Source organism: Suncus etruscus, chromosome 20 (assembly GCF_024139225.1).
Source record: "Suncus etruscus isolate mSunEtr1 chromosome 20, mSunEtr1.pri.cur, whole genome shotgun sequence".
Classification (NCBI taxonomy): domain Eukaryota; kingdom Metazoa; phylum Chordata; class Mammalia; order Eulipotyphla; family Soricidae; genus Suncus; species Suncus etruscus.
Genome location: NC_064867.1, coordinates 32,147,210 through 32,169,494, shown reverse-complemented (window position 1 = coordinate 32,169,494; position 22,285 = coordinate 32,147,210). Strand labels below are relative to the sequence as shown.

At 46.5% G+C, this 22,285-nt stretch overlaps 1 protein-coding gene across 1 annotated transcript; it reads left to right on the top strand.

The window, feature by feature from the left end:
* Positions 1-1,030: 1,030 nt before the first annotated feature.
* Positions 1,031-21,799, top strand: RBSN (rabenosyn, RAB effector). The gene is made up of 11 exons (XM_049766504.1): positions 1,031-1,202; positions 3,658-3,798; positions 6,676-6,776; positions 7,768-7,813; positions 7,914-8,075; positions 11,885-12,126; positions 13,327-13,397; positions 16,869-16,955; positions 18,457-18,559; positions 20,422-20,526; positions 20,663-21,799. Exons 1-11 carry the CDS (start codon positions 1,055-1,057, stop codon positions 21,797-21,799), a joined length of 2,343 nt encoding a protein of 780 aa, XP_049622461.1. The 5' UTR covers positions 1,031-1,054.
* The last annotated feature ends 486 nt before the right edge of the window (positions 21,800-22,285 follow it).

Below are 22,285 nucleotides of genomic sequence, written 5' to 3'. Positions count from 1 at the left end.
TTGTCTAAATGATTGGGATTCGATCTTCCCTCTCTTTTTTCCATCGTCCTTCCCTTCTATCCTCTCCCTTCTATCCTCCCCTTCCACCTTCTTTCCTCTCTCCTTTCCTTCCTTCCTTCCTTCCTTCCTTCCTTCCTTCCTTCCTTCCTTCCTTCCTTCCTTCCTTCCTTCCTTCCTTCCTTCTTCCTTTCTCCTCCCTCCCTCCCTCCCTCCCTTCCTCCCTCCTCCTTCCCTCCTCATCTTGTTGGAATTAGTTTCAAAAAGCAGAAAGAAAATGTAAATGATTGGGATTCTTGTTCTCAGGACAATCCATATTTCATTTTTGCATTTTAACACCCTTGCAAGCATTTCTCCTGGAATACTGATAAACCTTTTGCTCCTTGATAAGTATTCAGGCATTTAACCCCGTGGCTAAGGAGCAGTTCAGATTATGTATGCAGTGGAGTGAATTTTAGAGACTGGCCTTCCTTATTGTGTTTGCTGGTGAAGGCAACTCTCATTATCTTCAAGGTTCTGTACTCCCACTCTACAGAGTTGCCTGTTGTTCTCTGCAGTTCTAGTTCTAGTTCTCATATCTCAGAACATTCTGTCTCTCGATCTCTGCTACGCTTTGCGCCTCAGGATCATGGGAAGAAATATCTTTGCTTTTATGGACTGGTTTTGTCAGGTGATTGACGGAAATAACTTGACCATGCTTGGTAAAACTAACTTTCTAAGCCTAGAATCATGTGAGTGGCAAATCCTGGACAGCTTTTTAAAGTACAAGAAACTTGTACTTTAAGAGACTTGAAGTACTTGAAGTGCCCTTGCTGAATTGTGGAAAGAATGCTGAAGATAACTGTCAGTTACTGTGATCCACTTGTATTGACTCCCCTCCCCTTCTTTTTTTTTCTCAGGGTTTCTCTGCTCCAGAATAGAACTACTGGACCATGATGTCTTGTTCCCATCATCCAGGCACTGCTTGGTTAAGCTGATACTGAGGGAGCCCCAAGAAGGGATTAAGCTGACTCGTGGCATGAGGACCCTGGCTTGTGGGGGTTAGAGGAACTCTGCCATGGCTTCTCTGGATGACCCAGGGGAAGTGAGGGAGGGCTTCCTCTGCCCTCTGTGTTTGAAGGACCTACAGTCTTTCTATCAGCTCCAGTCACATTACGAGGAAGAGCACTCAGGGGAAGACCATGATGTCAAAGGACAAATTAAAAGTAAGAAGGTTTTTGCTTGTTCTTGGGTGCCTGTGAATGCTGCCATTTTAGGATGGTTTCTACAAGCTCCTATGTTGCTACAGAACACAACACAATAAGAGCCGTAGTAAATGAACATATATATCTAATAGTATTAAATGTATAAATAGTGCTTTCTATGTGCCAGGTATTTTTCAAACTCTTCCAATATTAACTTGATAACAATCCTCCCAATAAGGATACCAGACTCAGTGTTAAAATAACATTAGCTAGGCTGGAGAGAGAGTACTACAGCGGGCAGAGTACTTGTAGTTGTACATAGGAGAACCTGAATTCTGGTATCACATCCCCCTAGCCCTCCCCCTTCATGCCCACATAGCTGGATTGATTATTACCAGTCATCCTGAGCCTTATGCCTTTCCAGCACTGCTGGGTATGTATCATTTCACTAGTAGTGAAAATATGTTAGAGCAACCTAGAATTAAGAGTTAATATTTTTCTCCCACCAATTGACTATTGTTTTGTTTCACTAAATTTTTTTTTTTTTTTTTTTTTTTTTTGGTTTTTGGGCCACACCCTGTGACGCTCAGGGGTTACTCCTGGCTATGCACTCAGAAGTTGCTCCTGGCTTCTTGGGGGACCATATGGGACGCCAGGGGATCGAACCGCGGTCCGTCCTAGGCTAGCGCAGGCAAGGCAGGCACCTTACCTCCAGCGCCACCGCCCGGCCCCTGTTTCACTAATTTTTACTTTTATTCTTGTTTACTCTGTTTTCAGCCCTACCCAATGGTGCTCAGGGATCATAACTGGTGGGCTTGGGTGCCAGGGACCAAATCTGGGTCAGCTGTGTGCAAGGCAACGCCCTGCCCACTGTACTATCTTTCCTGCGCTTTATCAATTAAATATTTTTGTTTATTTTTTATTTTGGAGACCATATCTATTGGTGCTCAGGGCTTACTCAACTTCCTGGCCCTGTACTCAAGATTTCATTCCCAACAGCCACCCAACAGTGCGGCATGCAGTTGTCAGGTTTGAACTGCACACAAGGCAAATACATGCTTTAACCCCTATCTATCTCTCTGGCCTGTGTTGTTTGATTTTAATAACAGGTCCCTCCCACCTAACCCTAGTGACAGAATGCTTGTTTTCAGAGGCTTGGGAGAACATAGACTTATATTCCCTATAAATCTTCTGATCTTGGGGGAAGCAAGTTTTTCCTGTTTGTTGTACTCCTCTGCAAGTGGGACACCATCTGCCTCACAAGATAGTGAGCATGAATTGGTATAATATATTTTGTACTTGAAAGTGCTCTGCTTTGTGCCTGGTGGATATAAGGAATCAATTTAGAAAATCTTTTTGTTTCTTTTTATTTTTTTTTTTTTTTGGTTTTTGGGTCACACCTGGTGACGCTCAGGGGGTTACTCCTGGCTATATGCTCAGAAGTCGCTCCTGGCTTGGGGGACCATATAGGACGCCGGGGGATTGAACCACCCCACGGTCCGGTCCGTCCTAGGCTAGCGCTGGCAAGGCAGACCACCTTACCTCTAGCACCACCGCGCTGACCCCACCTTTTTGTTTCTTTTTTGTTTGTTGTTGGTTGTTTTTTTTTTGGGGGGGGGCGTACCTGGCAGCACTTAGGGGTTAGTCCTGGTTCTGCGCTCAGAAATCTCTCCTGGCAGGCTTGGGGGATCATATGGGATGCTGCGAATCAAACTCAGGTCTGTCCCTGGATGTCTGCTTGCAAAGGCAAACACCCTACCTTTCTGCTATCACTTTGGCCCTAGGAAACCTTTTCTTACCATTGTACCCGTTGTGTCATAAGGTTCTGACTGTTTCTGGAAGCTTTGTTTTATTTATTTACTTGTTTATTTATTTTTGTTTTTTGGATTTTTTGGGCTATACCCGGTATTGCTCAGGGGTTACTCCTGGCTATGTGCTCAGAAATCGCTCCTGGCTTGGAAGGATCATATAGGACACAGGGCATCGAACTCAGGTTCATCCTGGGTCAGCTGTGTGCAAGGCAAATGCCCTACAGCTGCACCTTCGCTCCAGCCCCCAGAAACTTTGTTTTAATAATGTCACATATGAAATCAATTTGGGCAATGGTGGGGGAAGAAGTGTGTGCAGTTACATGTCTTTGGAGTACCAGCTCAATGATTTGGTTTGGCAGAGTTTCATCCTGAAAGTAAAAAGGAATTATTGACTTCTGAGTTTCTAAGATAGATAAATTAGAACTACAGAAACGGATTTATATATATTTTTTAAATAATTACTTCATTTGTAATACAGCTGTTGTGTGTGTATGACTGCATTTGGGGGTGGGAGGGAGAATCCAAAATGTTCTCGGCCTTTTTTAGAGAAAGCCTAATTATTTTACCAGCCCATTTTTGAGATGTCCCTGGACTTTTTTCTAGGTATTCTTCATGGATTCAATTTGTGTTTTTTTTTTTTTTAATTTTTCTTATTTTTTTTCAAGGTCTTGTTCAGAAGGCTAAGAAAGCAAAGAACAGATTATTGAAACGAGAAGGAGATGACCGAGTAGACTCAGGCACCCAAGGATATGAGTCTTTCAGCTATGGAGGGGTTGACCCTTACATGTGGGAACCTCAGGAACTTGGTGAGATAATCAGTTCATTGAACACTGTTTGTTTATATGTTTAAAATACTATTTGTACCTAAGTAAATAGCTAACATGAATAAGAGAACAATTATTTTTATTCTGCTTTGTTATATTTTATTTCTTCCTATTCTGTTGATGCTATCATTTATTCACTTCATCAATGCAGCATTTGATAGTTATTAAATATTCCACTATTAATACTTATTTAAAGATACAAAAAAGTCCAACATTTTGTTACTTGAACATTTGCACTCTCTAAAAGTTTTCTTCATCTCTGTGGCCCTCAAATAGTATTATCCTATTTTCCTTTTATTTAAAAGAGAGACAAAATGGGGTCATAAAATAATTACTCAGTGATCCTGTTAAAGGTTTTATGAACACTTTGGAAAGATTTTGTCAATAATTCTGGGTTAATCTGGACTTGTTAATCACGTAAATAACTACAGTCAAATGTATTGATAAATGTGACTGTTTTAGAATGCTGATATAAGATATACTTGAGCAGGAGTGGCAAACAAGTTGGACACAAAGAGCCAAAATTTTAAACTGTGAGAGTCAGAGCGTCACACCACGCAGTGACCTGCCAAAACAGACAAACACTCACACAAAAGCATCTAATTTTAACAATAATATATTAAACACATATTGCATTTTGCCATTTTGAGTGAGGGTAAAAATCCTGTTCGCCACCCCTATACTAGAGGCTAATTATGAATAATTCAGGAATTAAGAAAATTTATTTATATAAGAAGTTTTGTAAAAAAACTTTTTAAGACTATGTTTTCAAGGTCTGTGTCATAATACATAATTGGTCTAAAATTAAAAAAAATACTATTTATAAATTCTTGGTCATTTTTTTTGTTTTGTTTTGTTTTTGGTTTTTGGTTCACACCCGGCAGCGCTCAGGGGTTACTTCTGGTTCTACGCTCAGACATCACTACTGGCAGGCTCAGGGGACCATACAGGATGCCGGGATTTGAAACACTTGTCCTTCTGCATGCAAGGCAAACTCCCTACCTTCATGCTATCTCTTCAGCCCCAATTCTAGGTCACGTTTTAAGAGATGGCAGCATAGTACCAGTAGACTTAAGCTTTTTTGGTTTTTGGTTTTTGGTCTACACTCATTGACGCTCAGGGGTTACTCCTGGCTATGAGCTCAGAAGTCGCTCCTGGCTCGGGGGACCATATGGGATGCCAGGGATCGAACCCAGGTCCGTCCTGGGTCAGCCACATGCAAGGCAAATGCCCTCCCACTGTGCTGTCTCTCCAGCCCTAGACTTACGCTTCTTGAGTGAGCCTAGTGTGTTGGGGAGGAAATCAAGAACAAGAATGAGTCGTCGGTATGGTGAGAGTACAGTGGTACGGTGCTTGGTGCTTACTTTGCACGTTGTTGACCCAGATTTGATCCCTGTCAACTGGTCTCTGCAAGAGTGATCCCTAATTTTTTTGGGGGGGGGTTTTGGTTTTTGGTTTTTGGGTCACACCCGGCAGTGCTCAGGGCCCAAAGAACCAAACAAAATCATGGGTTGTGTATTGATGTCCATAAATTGCTTGACATATGTGATCTCCTTTCCTCCTCTTGGCCCCTCAGTGGCATGTTCCCAGGGTGAAGTAGCTAGAAAAGTGCAGAAGTGGGGTCTGAGACAAACACAGACTCCGTTGATTGGTCTCTTCTTTCATATTGGATTTTTTTCTCCTACTGAAAAATACTAGTTTCTGCAGATGACTTTTCTAAAAACATATCATTTTAGTGTCATGTATAGTACTTTTAAAATAAAGATACAAAGGTAGAAAGGATCTTTGGAAGAAATGTTTCAGATACATTGAAATAGCAAATCACTTACTTCTCTTAAACTGGTGAGGTTGATCCCAACCTTGGCTACTGAATTGAGGAAGAAGGCACTAACTTCACTAATTTTCTCAGGGACCTCCATTAGTGTTTACATTTGGAGTGCTATTTTGAGGAGGATTTTTTTTTTTTTTTTTTTTTTGTGGTTTTTGGGTCACACCCGGCAGTGCTCAGGGGTTATTCCTGGCTCCAGGCTCAGAAATTGCTCCTGGCAGGCACGGGGGACCATATGGGTGCCAGGATTCGAACCGATGACCTCCTGCATGAAAGGCAAACGCCTTATCTCCATGCTATCTCTCGGGCCCCGATTTTTTTGTTTTGATGAAAACCTACATATCAATTTTGGAAAATATAGAGAAGTTGGACAGATTTTTTTTTAAGTGCCAGACACCATATAGTATTTTTGGTCTTTTTTTTTTTTTTTTTCAGTAAAAGTTCACCTGTCAGGCAACTGTCAGGCAATGTTTTGTCAAGTTTTGGATTTATTTAATTTTCATCACAAACCTTTGCAGTAGGTACTATTGTCATCTCTTTTTTTTTTTTTTTTTTTGGTTTTTGAGTCACACCTGATGGCGTTCAGGGGTTACTCCTGACTTTGTGCTCAGAAATCACTCCTGGCAGGCACGGGACCATATGGGATGCTGTGATTCGAACTACCATTGGTCTTGGGTTGGCCGCTTGCAAGGCAAACGCCCTACAGCTGTGCTATCCCTCTAGCCCCGTCATCTCATTTTATTGTTGATGTCCCCAAGCTAACTGGTTCATAGAGGATGGCGGAATTGAAACTTGAACATTGTGACTCCAGCCACAGATCACTGTATTCTGAGGTCTCTCCTTCTATGTATGGTGGCCTCCAGGGCCACTATAGTTAACAACTTAGCAAATCTCCTTCCATCATGACGTTAGGTTTTCAATTTTCAGTGGGATTCTAAAATCCTAGACTGTTCATTTGCTATTGATTAGCAGAAATTAGAGACCACTGTCACAGAATGACAGGTCATTTTTCTCCCTGCTGCTCCTTCCAGGTGCTGTGAGAAGCCATCTTTCCGACTTCAAGAAACACCGAGCTGCCAGAATCGACCACTATGTTGTTGAAGTCAATAAATTAATAATCAGGTTAGAGAAGGTAAATTTTGTGGTTTTTGAAATCTTTTTTATGGTCTTTTGGGGTTGGGGGGGTGCTTTTGTACATACTGTGATGAACTGATGCTGAGAGAGAAGCACCTCACCTTCAGGGAGTGTAGAGGACCTAGCAACTGTTTTCACTAAAGGAATGGTTCAGGGGGACAGACTCGCCACACTTCCCCACTTGGCTGTTGGAATTTCTGCTTTCAGATTCTTTCCTCTTTTGGAAGTTTTAGGGACCATCATCACACAGTGGGACATAGTGTGTGATAGCATCTGATGGCCAACTGAAGGGTGACCCAGGGATAATCAGCCAGACCTCTGCTGATTGGCTGATTGGATACCTTGTGTTACAGAAGTAGAATCTTTTTTTTGGTTTTTGGCTTTTGGGTTATGCCTGGCAGCGCTCAGGGGTTACTCCTGGCTCTATGCTCAGAAATCGCTCCTGGCAGGCTTGGGGGACCATGTGGGATGCTGGGATTCGAACCACCGTCCTTCTGCATGCAAGACAAATGCCCTATCTCCATGCTATCTCTCCAGCCCCATCAAAAGTAGAATCTTAATGACTGCAATCATTGTTACACTTTGAGCCTAGAAATAAATACTCATAACTGGCTGCATGGTGGGTATGGTAGCATGACATATCTGTGTGTACTTTGTGTTGAAAGAAGTGGCCAGTGTCGTGATCCAGGACTGTGGGGAATAAATGGGGAAATCTCCACGGTCTCCAGTAGCCCATCACATTCTCGCTAATCTCTTTCTGTTGCTTACATAGGTAAATGACAATAAAGAGATGGGAAGTGGGATGTGGAAACGGGCCATCAACCTAATCGTACTCCTTCCCATATAAAATTGCTTTATTGACTTTACAAGATCAGGGCCACAGATAAGACTTCGAAATGCAAATATTCTCATTCTTGCATGCTGCCTCTTGCCCACAAAAATATACACATCATCTGGGTTGATTCTGCTTTGCGTTTTCTCCTTTTCAGCTCACTGCGTTCGACAGAACCAACACCGAGTCCGCTAAGATCCGAGGTAAGTGTAGACCTTTGCTCACATTATTCTGTTTACCTTTCTCCTCAAACAGATCTCTTTTTTTTTTTTTAAATGACTTGCTCTTATCTTACTCTTAAAGCAATCGAGAAATCGGTGGTGCCTTGGGTCAACGACCAGGATGTCCCCTTCTGTCCTGACTGTGGAAATAAGTTCAGCATTCGGAACCGACGCCACCATTGCCGCCTTTGTGGGTCTATCATGTGCAAGAAGTGCATGGAGCTCATCAGTCTGCCCTTGGCAAGTAGGTATCGTGGAGGCAGCCCCAACCTGCATCTCTGCACAGGAGCTTGTTTATGTCACCACTGAGTCATGTGGGGGCCATTTGTTTGAATTATTGGCTCAAGGAATCTTCATTTGTTGGCTGATCCCATGAAGTCCACTTCAGTCTAGACATGGATAGGAGTGCAGAAGGCTGGTGGTTCGAATTCCAGCATCCCATGTGGTCCCCGTGCCTGCCAGGAACGATTTCTGAGCGTAGAGCCAAGAGTAACCCCTGAGAGCTGCTGGGTATGACCCCAAAACAAAGAAATATGGAACTTAAACTTTTTTACGCCACCCTTCTTTTTAGGTCTTTAATGGTTCTGGGGGATAGGGTGACCACATGGTGCTAAGCATTAAACTCACGACTTCACGTATGCAGGACATATGCTCTATCTCTTTGAGCTATTTCCTTGTTCTTTTTTGGGGGGGGGAGGGGTCACACCCAGCAGTGCTCAGTTACTCCTGGCTCTACGCTCAGAAATCGCTCCTGGCAGGCTCGGGGGACCATATGGGATGCTGGGATTTGAACCACCATCCTTCTGCATGCAAGGCAAACGTCCTACTTCCATGCTGTCTCTCTGGCCCCTCTTTGATCTTTTTTAAAAACTGCTTTCTAAAACTGTAAAAGCTGCTTAGTTCAAGGGTTATGTGAGACAGACTGAGGTTGACTCTGAGGTTATTTGTTCATCTCTGGTCCTATAAGTCATCATCTATTCATTCCCCTGGGAAGTTTAGCACCTAGAATGAATATAGACTTACAGACAAGCAGTGGCTTTATTAAGAAGTAAGTAAAGATGACTGAAACTGCATCTGGCCTCTAGGGAGGAGAAAAATCATTTTTGTTAGCTCTGCTTAAAAGTGGTAGGGAAGGGGGCCGGAGAGATAGCACAGTGGTAGGGTATTTGCCTTGCACGAGGCCGACCCAGGATGGACCTGGGTTTGATTCCCAGCATCCCATTTGGTCCCCTGAACCTGCCAGGAGTGACTTCCAAGCACAGAGCCAGGAGTCACCCTTGAGTGCCAAATAAAAAAAAAGTGGTAGGGAAGGCTGTCAGGATACTGAGTGAAGAGGAGTGGTTTTGTTTGTTTGTTTGTTCTGTTTTTTGTTTTTGGACTACACTGTGCTATACTCAAGGCTTACTCCTTCTTACTCTGCTCTCAGGGATCACTTGTTGTGGGCTCGAGAGACCTTATGGGATGTCGGGATCGAACCTGGGTTGGCCATGTGCAAGGCAAATATTCTTCCATGTGTACTATTTCTCTGGCCTTGAGTGAAGAGTTTTAAAATGAGCAGTGGGCTATTCATTTTTCTTTTCTTTTTTATTGAAACCATTGTGATTTATAAAGTCCTTCATTGTTGAGGTTCAGACATACAGTAAATCAGGGCCAATCTCACCACCATTGTCAATTACCCTCCGCCATGTTCCCAGAGTAGATCCCAATCGCCAACCTTTGCCCCTTAGTCTGTGCCAGTATAACAGGCCCATTTAAAGTTTAGGTCATTTATTCTTTTTCTTTGAGATAATTTTCATAAATAGTTTGCTGTGTAAAGAATAGACGCTAGGGGCCAGAGAGATAGTGTAGGGGTTAAGGCCTTTCATGGGGTTAACTACCAGTACTGTATATCATCCCATGTGCACTGTCAGGAGTGATCCCTGATGGCAGAGCCAAGAATAAACCCTGAGTGTTGTCAGATGTGGACCCAACACATCCTCAACATCCACTTCCTCTCCTCAAAAGATAGACTGTAATGCTGTTCTTTATTAATTTACTCATCGCTTTGGAGGGAGGAGTCTACCTGGTGTGCTCAGTCGTTATTTCTGGCTCTGTGTTTAGGAATTTCTCCCAGTGGGTGTGGGGGACCACATGGGATGCTGCAAATCAAACCTGGGTCATCTGTATGCCGGGCAAGCATTCTACCTGCTGTACTTACTGTTGCTTCAGCCCCTGTTTGGCCAGACACACACCTCTGGCTCTGGTGCTTTTACACTTTTAGCTGTTGTATATCTGCAGATTAGTCTATCAGGTTGTGATGCTTGCACACTCGGCTGTGGTGTTCTCTGGGCTTTCTACTCCTGTAGTTGCAGCCTTTACTCACGTGCTTTCCAGAGGTCACTCTCTTTAGCCGAGACCAGCAAAGTCGAGCTGTGGTGTTGCCAGGGGTTGATCTTTTACCCCTTCTCACCAGAGCTTGTTCTTCCTGGTGGTGCTGCTGCTTAGTGATGGATGTTAGGGGTTGCACCTGTTTTGTGGTGCTTCAGTATACCTGACTGTGATATGACTGGAAATACCTGTGCCACTGGGCATCACAAACAGGAGAGCTGCCAGGAATGTGCTCTGTGCATGTGTAGCACTGAGGATGTGAATTCCTGACCAAATGCTCGCAAATCGACCGTCTAAACCTCTGATACTCCTCTGGGCCTATCATGTTATGGTTTACTAGTTTACCACTGAGTGGTAGAGGGAACGAGAGTATAAATACTCAGGGTCATCAAATGATGTTAGGGAAGAGAGTCTTGAAAGACAACTAAGAATGCAGAGAGATGTGGTAGAGGCCATGCTGGTTAGAGTGAAGAGCACAAAACTGTGGAGCGTGGAAAGACCCCGAGGAGGGTCAGCAGTTGAGCAAGGAAGAATAGATGGAGTGAGGGAAGGGGGTGTTTGAGAATTGTGGGCAGAGGCTACAAAGGCTGGGTGGAACCAGATGGTCTGTCTGGAACTTTGAATCTCAGTTGGTGAAATGTTGCTAAAGGTGATTTGATGTGCTTTCAGCCAATTCAGGGAGTTTGGAGTGGTTTTGCAACCCCGAGAATTCTGCTGAGTCTGCATGGGCTGTTGGCCACAATGTGTCGAAGCAGATGTTTCCTGTAGGTTCTGACAACAACAGTTCAGGGCATACAGTTCCCTTGATGCTGTCCCTTGGCCTGAGTTGACATAAGCTGTGTTTGCAACATAGTCTTCATTTTTCTGTGTGTGTGTGTGTGTGTGTGTGTGTGTGTTTGGGCCACATCCGGCAGTGCTCAGGGTTACTCCTGGTTCTGCACTCAGAGTGTGTGTGTGTGTGTGTGTGTGTTTGGGCCACATCCGGCAGTGCTCAGGGTTACTCCTGGTTCTGCACTCAGAAATTGCTCCTGGCATCCTTGGGGGACCATATGGGATGCCAGGGATCGAACCCAGGTCAGTCCTGGGTTGGTCCTGAGTTGGCTGCATGTAAGGCACACACCCTACCCACTGTGTTATTGCTCGGGCCCAATTTTCGCTTTTCTTCTGTCAACTGGAATTTCCTGGCTAGCAGCATTGGGGTGGCCCTGTAGATGAATAAAGCTCAGTTTCTCTCTGCAGAGTCACAGCCTTTTAGTTTTTGCTGAGGGTTGTAGAGAGAATCAACACAAAGTGGGAACTGTGGAAAACACTGACAGTGGTGATGTGGTTGGAACAGGGAAGAATGGCATATTGTTTTTGCATCTAGGAGTTGGGAATGATCCTGGAGAATGTGCCTGAGCTTTGACAGGACAGAACCAGGAGTTTGGTTATGGAGGACTATGGGGAGAATGTGGGCTGAATCTGAAATAGGCAGTAGGTGGGAAGGCCAGGTTACAAACCAGCTTCAGAGCCTCCAAGATTGACTTCCTAGACTCTTTGGCTCTTTGACCACTTCAGCGGGGATCCATTGCCACACAGGAAGACAGGTGTGGATGCTTCTTGCTTGCCAGCAGAGCCTGTTCTTGCCTCTCCCCTGTGCCCCGAAGGTTCGGTCTCACTGCTGCCTTTCCCTGCTGTGCTTTCCAGACAAGCTCACCAGTGCCAGCAAGGAATCCTTGAGCACCCACACCAGCCCCAGCCAGTCCCCGAATAGCGTCCACAGCTCCCGCCGGGGGAGCATCAGCAGCATGAGCAGTGTGAGCTCCGTCCTGGATGAGAAGGACGACGACCGGATTCGCTGCTGTACGCACTGCAAGGACACACTGGTCAAGAGAGAGCAGCAAATCGATGAGAAGGAGCACACACCCGACATCGTGAAGCTCTACGAGGTGACTAGTGTGCCCCAGGGGTTCTGCTCACGTGCAGGCAGGGTGCCGTGGGCCAGCCTCCATGTGCCTGCGGGTTGAGAGCATGCTTCACAAACTTGTTCTCTTTTTTGTCCATTTTTAATTTCTGTTAAAAAGTCATGAGGTCATTTTATAGTTAGGCTTGGTGGATCAGAGAGTCACCTGTTGTATGCAGCAAAGTTGAATGTGGGGAGTTCGAGGCTTGGGTGACGTAGGAGCAAGGGATCCAGGGGAGGAAAGAGAGTTCCCCTGTGAAATATGGTGTATGGGTAGATTCTGTGGTAGGGGCAGAGGCTGGAGCTGGGGCCAGAAGTGTCCTGGACAACTCACCCAGAAACTTGTGACAAGTTGGAGAAACAGCCTAAGCATCCAGCTTCCTTTCCAGGTCCATTGAAATGCTTCAGTTCCTCTAGCGACTTCAAACCCCACAGTTTGAGAGGAACAGAGTGTAGTGTGAGGGCATGGGGTTTGGAATCAGATTGGCAGTAAGACTGACTTGGCCTACTCAGAGCCAAGTGATGCTTGACAAGCTTCAGTAGAGCTAGCAATATAGCTTATGTAAAATGCTTGAGTAGACCAAGTGTATTTGGTGATTGCTATTGGCGGTTCTATAGGTTATAATGCACTGTTTCTGGAATCGCTGTAACATAAACAGACTAATAGAAATAATGTTGATAAACCCTGGAGCTGGGCTGCAGATAAAGCATTGGTCATCTTTTATGTGGAGTTCATGGCCCGAAAACTCATTCTTGTTTGCCATTCGAAGTAAACCTTGGGTTTTCGTGGCACTAATGAAAATTGCACATTTTAAAGACATCTCTTTTAAATATCCAAATTGGTCTGGAGAGAGGTATAAAGATTGAGGCACTTAATGTCTTAAGGTACTTATTAACACAGTGGCCCCTAAACTGGTATGCCTTCCCCCAAAATAAGAACAACTTTTAAGACATAGTTTCTGAGAAATTTTCCTTCCTTCTCCCCTCTTTTCTGTCCCTTTTCCCCTTCTCCCTGGTCTTTCCCTTCCCGCAGGGGTCACTCCTGGTGATGCCTGGGATCACATGCAGGACTGGGGATTGAACCAGGGTCAGCTTCATGCCGTGCCAAGAGATTATATCCCCTGTACAATCTCTCTGCCCTTGACTTTTCTTTATCTGGAGAATCACCTCTCCCTTTTGTTTTTAGAAATTGCGACTTTGCATGGAGAAAGTTGACCAAAAAGCTCCTGAATACATCCGGATGGCAGCATCATTAAAGTAAGCTCTCAGTTTTCAGCTTTTCTAAGTCAGTAGTCATTGCTGTGTGGCATTTTCGGTCACTTCATTAGCACCTAAAATAAAGACCTTACCTCTGGTCATGATTCCTTGTGGCACTCTAGTGAATGTTTGTCATGTTGATGTTTCCATGTAACAGGCCCTACAGTCCTGTGTGCCTCGATCGGGGCATCCAATGGTTTGGGTTAAGTAGGTTTAGGAAGTGCCATCTGGAATTGAGCAAAGATAATGGGCCTCATACTCATGTCCATGTAGATGCCACTATAGAGGGTAGCATTAAGGTATCCTAAAGGAGAGCAGGTATTTCCTTTAGGCCTAGAATTAGTAAACTTTAGCCCACAGTTCAAATGCCGTTTATTCTGTTTCTTTCTTTTTTATTTATTTTTTTCTGGTTTTGGGGCCACACCCAGCGGTGCTCAGAGGTTACTCCTGGCTGTCTGCTCAGAAATAGCTCCTGGCAGGCACGGGGGACCATATGGGACACTGGGATTCGAACCAACCACCTTTGGTCCTGGATCGGCTGCTTGCAAGGCAAACGCCGCTGTGCTATCTCTCCGGGCCCTATTCTGTTTCTTTCTAAGCCAATGACTTTGGTACATTCACAAAATTGTATTCTATCACCCCTATCTTTAATTAAAAAATTGTTCATGCTCTAATAAAATCCCCCTACCCATTAGCAGAATTGCTCATCCCATTCTTCCTGTTACCACTGGTCCATCTTTCTTTTTGTTTATTTAATTTAATTATTTATTTATTTACTTTTCTTTTGGGCCACATCTGGTGACGCTCAGGGGTTACTCCTGGCTATGTGCTCAGAAATCGCTCTTGGCTTGGGGACCATATGGGACGCTGGGGGAATAGAACCACACTCTGTCCTAGGCTAGCGCAGGCAAGGCAGATGCCTTACCGCTTGTGCCATCGTTCCGGCCCCTCTTTCTTTTTGACTCTCCTTCCTTTCAGTTCAGTTCTCATGCATGTGAGTAATCAGTCTTCAGTCTTCTTTCTATTTATGGATTTATCTCTTGAGGACATTTAATATAAATGAAACAATAAATACAACCTTTGTGTATGCCTATTTATGTAGTGTAATGTTTTCAAGGTATTTCTTTTTATAAAGAGGATGGCGAAGTGTCCTCTTTTTTTTTCGGGCCACACCCGTTTGATGCTCAGGGGTTACTCCTGGCTAAGCGCTCAGAAATTGCCCTTGGCTTGGAGGGACCATGTGGGACACCGGGGGATTGAACCGTGGTTGCAGTCCTTCCTTGGCAAGCGCTTGCGAGACAGACACCTTACCTCTAGCACCACCTCACCGGCCCCTCCTTTTTTTTTTTTAAATGTTATTTTGGGGCCATAGCTGGTTGTGCTTAGGCCTTACTTTTGGCTTTGAGCTCAGGGGTCATTCCTGGTGGTGCACCAGGACCATATGCCAGGAATCAAACTTAGACCAGCTGTGTAGCAAAGCAAGTCCCTGGATACTTGTGCAGTCTTTTCGGTAGCCAGAGACTGCTTGCGTTCATTTATTATTCTGTCGGTGAACACTGAGGCTTTTTTCACTTGGTGATTTATAAATCTGTCAATTTTGAGTATAGGGGCCGGAGAGATAGCATGGAGGTAAGGCATTTGCCTTGCATGCAGAAGGACAGTGGTTCGAATCCCAACATCCCATATGGTCCCCCGAGCCTGCAGGAGTGATTTCTGAGCGTAGAGCCAGCCAGGAGTAACACCTGAGTGCTGCCGGGTGTGACCCAAAAGAATATATATAAAGGTTTTTGTGAGCCTAGATTGTCATTACTCGTAGGTTTGCTCCTAGAAATGGAGTAGCTAGGTCATGTGGTCACTCTGTGTTTTAACTTTCTGAGGAGCTGCCATACTCTTTTCCAAAATGGCTGTACTGCTTTCCCATTTTCAGTGGTAAATAATGGGTCTGAGGATGTCACTTCTCCATTTACTTGCTAATGCTTGTAGAGAAAAAGATGAATCCACCCTATCGAATCCTTGTATTGATGCATATACCTGCAGAGGCCCAGGTATATATATATATATATATATATATATATATATATATATATATATATATATATATATACCAGTCAGCCAGGGCTGACTGCAGGGCTGCAGGCTGCAGATCCCCAAGGCTGCCAGGACCTGCTGCTGCAAGATTTGAAGGGCCCAGTGGGGCCCAGCTGCTAGGTGGGGCCTTGTGCCCACCCAGGGAAGTCATCATGTAGCGACTGCCTGCCCAGGACAGAGAAAGGGAAAGGGAGGAGAGAGAGAGAGGAGGGGAGGGAAGAAACTAAGTACACCTTTTATTCCTCCTGGTGTCTGAGGCCTGCTGCCACCACTCAGAGTTTCAGCTGGGGGAGGCCCAAGTTCAAAGAAGATAGAACAAAAAGTAGAGCCCAAGTTCAAAAAAGCTAGAATAGAAAGTAGATACAAAGCAGGCAGCATTTCTCCGAAGTTTTATCTCTGACTCCCCATGAGCCAGCAGGCACTGCCCTGCTGACTATTCTGGGACCCACCTCCTCAACAGTCCCAAGTTGTTCTTTTTATCCTTGGGAAGGGGGTGTGTCCAGGTTCAACAGTCATTGCAGTGAGGTATCCGAGGGTCGTGCCAAGTGGGGGTATTCAAGGGACACGTCCAAGTCTGCCGCCATATACACCAATATTTTTTCAGTTAGGTCTGTTGTAGATGAAGTCGGGGAAGGCCGCGATGCTGTGTTGGCATTGCTGCTGTCTTAGGAACTCAGTGGTCTTGGAACTCGGTGGTCTGCTAGTGGTGACAAGCCTCGAAATGCGCGATTCTAGAACTCATACTGTCGCTGTTTTTCTGAAATTTGCCACTTCTGGCTTTCCTTGAGGTCACCACCACCCAAAGAGAACCCAGAATCCTTCTTTTTCCTTCTTGACTCGGAGGCAAAGTATATGTTTCACGAGGAACAGCAGCAGAATAGTGATGGTGCCTTGCAGGAAATTATCTTGCTGTGCAAGGCCAACCTTCAGTCATTTGTTCCTCTTCTCGCTAGCATATCTTTGAGTGATTAAAAAGTTAAATGCTGGAGCCAGAGAGATAGCACAACGGTAGAACGTTTTGCCTTGCAAGTGGCTGACCTAGGACCGATGGTGGTTCAAATCCCGGCATCCCATATGGTCCCCATGCCACCCAGGAGCGATTTCAGAGCACAGAGCCAGGAGTGAGTAACCTCTGAGCACTGCCAGGTGTGTCCCCCATCCCCCCCAAAAGTAAATGCTTTCTGCTCTTATGGGGTGACCCTAACTTAGGTAGCAGCCACCTTGTGCCTTAGTAGATTGATGAAATTGTTCGGGAAAATTTGATAGAGACATGCAGAGTATGAAAGATTTTCCCTTGTGAGTCCTCAGTCATTAGAATCCTACACTTCGTTTGCAGTCAGTGGAATGAAACTCAGAGCACACTTCTCTGTGATTTCTCCTCAGTGCTGGTGAGACAACTTATAGCCTGGAACATGCCAATGACCTCCGGGTGGAAGTACAGAAAGTGTATGAGCTCATCGATGCTTTAAGGTAAGTCACGAGGTATTTTCCTGATGCAGCCTTGAGTGTGAGAGGTATTGTCTGAACAGAGTGGTGGCAGTTGGCATACAGGACCTGGTGGCGGGAGCCTGTTGACACTTGGTCTGTGTGAGAGGGAGTGTCTGCTTCTGCAGGCCACATCTCAATAACTTCAAACTAGGGATTTTTTTTTTTTTTTTGGGCGACACCCAGCAGTACTCAGGGGTTACTCCTGACTCTGCTCAGAAATAGCCCCTGGCAGGCTTGGGGGACCATATGGGATGCTAGGGATCTAACCCAGGTCCCCAGGTCATCTGCCTGCAAGGTAAACGCTCTACTGCTTGTGCTATCGCTCCAGCCCCTACTAGGGATTTCTTTTTTTTTTTTTTTTTTTTTCTTTTTTGATTTTTGGGTCACACCCGGCAGCTCTCAGGGGTTACTCCTGGCTCTACACTCAAAAATCACCCCCAGCAGGCTCGGGGAACCATATGAGATGCCAGGATTCGAACCACTGTCCTTCTGCTTGCAAGGCAAATGCCTTACCTCCATGCTATCTCTCCAGCCCCAGTTCTAGGGATTTCTCATGCTCATTAGACCAGGGCGAGGCACTGAACTGACAGTTGCATTGGATATTTTCCACATAGAGTAAGTAACTTGGATTCTATCGAAGCTACCCTGTGAGGTGACTTACTCTTCCCCCATTATAGGTGAGAAAATGTCCCACAGCTCACACAGGTGCTGGATCCAGCTAGGATGGGAACTTGGGCTCTTTCTTCAGGTCAACAGCTGCATTTTTTTTTCCCAGAGCAGACACACCTACTAGTGTGGGAAGCAGGGTGCTTGGTTTCAGAGATCTCACTCTGGCCCTCACTCATGCTAGGCATCTGCTCTCCTGGTGAGTTTTCTCAGCAGCTCAGTAGCAGCTTTTTAATGGTGGACTGACTGAGTTGTTATCTGCGCTTTGAAGCAGAAGTCCCCTATTAGCAGGATAACCCAAACAAGGAATCTTTGCTCATTGCTATATCCTTTATGGTGCCTGGTGTGATGAAAACTTCAGTCGATGTTTAGAATTAAGAGGTTCAAGGTGGGGCCCGGAGAGATAGCACAGCGGCGTTTGCCTTGCAAGTAGCCGATCCAGGACCAAAGGTGGTTGGTTTGAATCTCGGTGTCCCATATGGTCCCCCGTGCCTGCCAGGAGCTATTTCTGAGCAAACAGCCAGGAGTAACCCCTGAGCACTGCCAGGTGTGGCCCAAAAACCAAAAAAAAAAACCCAACAAAACAAAACAAGAGGTTCAAGATGGTGACGGTGGACTATTGAGCCAAGTTCAGGGTCTTTCTACGTGCAAGATCCCGGGTAGTCACACAAATCACTTTCCCCTGGGTGTGATTCTTGAGTGGTCAATATCTCAATGGCCAGGTGTTAACCGTGGAACCTGTGTGGCCTTGGACCCCACTAATTTTCCCAACCTGAAAGCCTGACACCCATTTTGCTGATGGTTTGTTCCAATGCAGTAAGAAGATCTTAACCCTGGGCTTGAAACTGGAGCCTCCACCGCACCCAAACTCCCTGCGGCTGCAGAGGATGATCAGGTACTCAGCCACGCTCTTCGTGCAGGTAAAGCCTGGCTTAGCAGAAACATCACACTCACCCATCCTGCTCTTTGCCTATCTAGTCAGACTGCCAGTATTTTCTGTTTCTGTGTTGTAAGGATATAACTGCATTTGATCATATCTAGAGAAAAGCCTGCCTTTTAAGAGAAAAGTAAAACTACTTTTTTTAAGGAGTATGGAACAGTGCTCAGGAGTCACTCAGTAACACTCGGCCAGTCAGGCCGACAGTTCAGTGCTCTGGCCATCCTGTGCTGAAGGCCTCCAGGCAGTGCCTGCTAGTGCTCAGAGGTCCATGCTGTGCTGGAATTAAACTCATCCTGTTTTACAAAGTATGCATCTGATTGATCTGAGCTCCTAAAAATTGCTCTTAAATTATATGACCTCAGTACAGTCACATCATTCTGATATATTTTCTCCTTAAATTTTTTTCAATGTTATTACATAAAGTAATAATTAGGGCACATTTGCAGATTCATCTTTTCATCACTGAATTGTTTCTTTTTTGGAGGTGGTGGTGTTTGGGCCACACCCAGTAGAGCTCTGGGGTTATTCCTGGCTCTGTACTCAGAAATTGCTCCTGGCAGACTTGGGGGACCATATGGGATACCAGGGATCAAACACTGGTCTGTCCCGGGTCAGCTATGTACAAGACAAATGTCCTGTGTTATCTCTCTGGCCCCTGAATTTTTTCATAAGAACTTTTTTCCTGGGGGAGAGGAGCCATTGCTGGAGGCACTTGGGAGCCTGAATAGGCTTGTACCAGTGTTTTCAGTGCTCAACTGAGGGCCCACATATAAGCCATGTGCTCTATAACTTGAACCACATAAGAGGTGGGCTTTGTTTTCCTTTTTCTTTAGTTTTTGGGTCATGTCTGATAATAATATCAGGGATTACTCTTGGCTCTGAGCTCAAGGACCACTTCTGGCAGGCTTGGAGAACCAGATGGGATGCCGGGGATTGAACCTGTGTCAGCCACTTGTAAGCCACAAGCAAAGCCTTGCTCTCTCTGGCCTCTACATAAAAACTTTTACATAGTCCTCAAATAGCTGTCCTGTAAGAGACTTCAGGATAATGCTAGGGCGAATTTGTAATTGCTCTGACAACAACTGGTTATGAAGAAATAGTGATTGCTCAAGGGCAGAACTAACCTAGGATGGTTCTACCTCTCTGGTGGGGGACCAGAGAGAGGTGAAAGGACTAAGCTGCATGCTCAGCTGGCACAAGACTGGCTTGGACCCCTGGCATCTCGTGGCCGCAGAGTACCCCTAATCTTCCTTAGCAATGTTGATGCGATTTGTTCTTTCAAATAAGCAGCACCAAGAAGGAAGCCGGGGACAAAGACACAGGCTACTCCCTTGTAGCTTCTGTTGGAGCTCCTGGGGAGAGGCCAAATCTACTAGTGTCCCAACACCAGATCGCACAGGGGCCTTTCTCCTTTCCATAGGGACTTGTGTAAGTAGGGCATTTGGTGAATGGCCCCTATCTGTGTAGGAGTTGGGTGTTGAGTGTTCTGTCATGGACGAAAAGACAAACATTCCCATATACCTCATATTTGAGAGAGGAAAGAGACAAAACAGCTCTTGAAACTTGTGGAGAGATGCAGGATGGGAAAGGGGTGTGGGGAATTGGGGGAGGCTCAGATTTTAGCAGGTGGCTGAGAAGGCAGAGAGAGGCCTGGGATGGCTGCAATGGACAGTTTCACTAGGAGAAGGTGCTGCCAGATCCTTCATTAGGTCTTTCATTGGATCCTTCACTAATTCGTGTGACTGAGGGCGTTGACTAAAGTGGATTTCCGGGGGGGCTTCAGTTTTCTTTTTCCATAAAAGTCTACACACGATGTGCCAACTTGCCTGTGACTCCCTGTAGGAAAAGTTGCTGGGTTTGATGTCGCTGCCTACCAAAGAACAGTTTGAGGAACTGAAAAAGAGAAGGCAGGAGGACATGGAGAGGAAGAGGGCCCTGGAGCGCCAGGTGAGGGAGTGGGCCACTGGTGGCTTCTTCCCAGCACCCCTGAACACAAGGGGCTTGCGAGCCTCCTGAACCAGTCACTGTTGGTGTGTTTGCCCAATGACCAGGTTTCTTTTCTTTGCCCTCGGTGTGTCCCCAGGCCGCCTTGGAATCTCAGCGAAGGCTGGAGGAGAGACGGAATGATCTGGGGACTGGTGCAGCCAATGGGGATGTGGCGTCGCTACGGAGGGGCCCGGCCCCCATGAGAAAGGCTGAGGGCTGGCTCCCCCTGTCTGAAGGCCAGGGGGAGAGAGAAGACTCGGATCCCCTCCTTCAGCAGATCCACAACATCACCTCCTTCATCAAGCAGGCCAGGGCCGCGGGCCGGGCAGACGAAGTCCGCACCCTGCAGGAGAACCTGCGCCAGCTGCAGGACGAGTACGACCAGCAGCAGACCGCCAGGGCCATCGAGCTGTCCCGAAAGCAAGCTGAAGAGGAGGATCTGCAGCGGGAGCAGCTGCAGATGCTGCTGGAGCGCGAGTGGGAGCGGGAGCAGTTGCAGGCCGCCTCCCTGCACAACCACAACCGGACTCGGTCCCTGGATTTCCGGGAAGTCCGGCCCTTTCAGCTGGAGCCATATGCCAAGCCTCCCTTGGAGCCACGTTTCCACCCGGCTTCTTCCACTTTGGACCTGGACGCTTCTCCGGTTGAGAGCAGGGTGGCTTCCCAGACCCCGTCGCCCAACTCGGCTCCCGAGCCTAGCAGAGTCTGGCCTGGGCCCCCAGTCTCCATGCCACAGCTGGACCTGGCGCCCTCCCTGAACCCTTTTGAGGACGACCTCTCTAGTCCCCCGGATGAAGGCTCTTCCAGTCCTGCTGCAGAGCCTCCTGCTTCTGCTCCTTCAGATCACAAGCCCAGAGAGTACAACCCTTTTGAGGAGGACGATGAGGAAGAGCCCACTGCAGGGAGTCCATTCAAGGACTTGCATGGCCCTGCCCCTAATCCCTTTGACAACGACGAGGATGAGCGACCCCACCACCAGCCAGCAAGCCCCCCGGTCCCCGGCAACCCCTTCGAGGAAGTCGTTGGCACCAACCCCTTCGAGGTGGACAGTGACAGCGGGCCGGAGGCCGAGGCGCCCATCGAGGAGGAGCTGCTCCTCCAGCAGATCGACAACATCAAGGCCTACATCTTCGACGCCAAGCAGTGCGGCCGCCTGGACGAGGTGGACGTGCTGACAGAGAACCTCAAGGAGCTGAAGCACACGCTGGCCAAACAGAAGGGTGGCACTAGCTGACCAGGGGTGCAGAGCATAGCGTGCCTCTGGGCCCCGGGGGAACTTGGCCTGGAGCCTCGAGTTTGGGGAGAGGGCTGGTGGGGGGCTGGTGGGTGGCAAGGAGGAAGGGCAGGAATTAAGGTGAACACAGGTGTGGGGAGAAGATTGATTAGTTAATGATGGCAACTGGAGCTTTCCCCACTACACTGAACAGGAAACTGGGAATTAGAACAGGAATAATCATATTTTCCGTTTCCCCCCCCCTAGTTTCTGGTTTTTCTTTCAATTGGATTTTCGCTTTAGAGAGACTTTACATTGCATCTCCCAAGCTCGGACTAAATGCAGTTTTTATTGGGCACAGGGCAGAAGTGGCCACTCTAAACCTCTGGGTCCATTTGTTTTTGCTTCACTCTAGATTGTTGGGTTGTGCTGCCTCCAGGCCCCATACAGGCCCATCCTGCAGCCTGGGAGCCTTTTAGGAAGGAGAAGTGGTTAACTTGGGTTGGT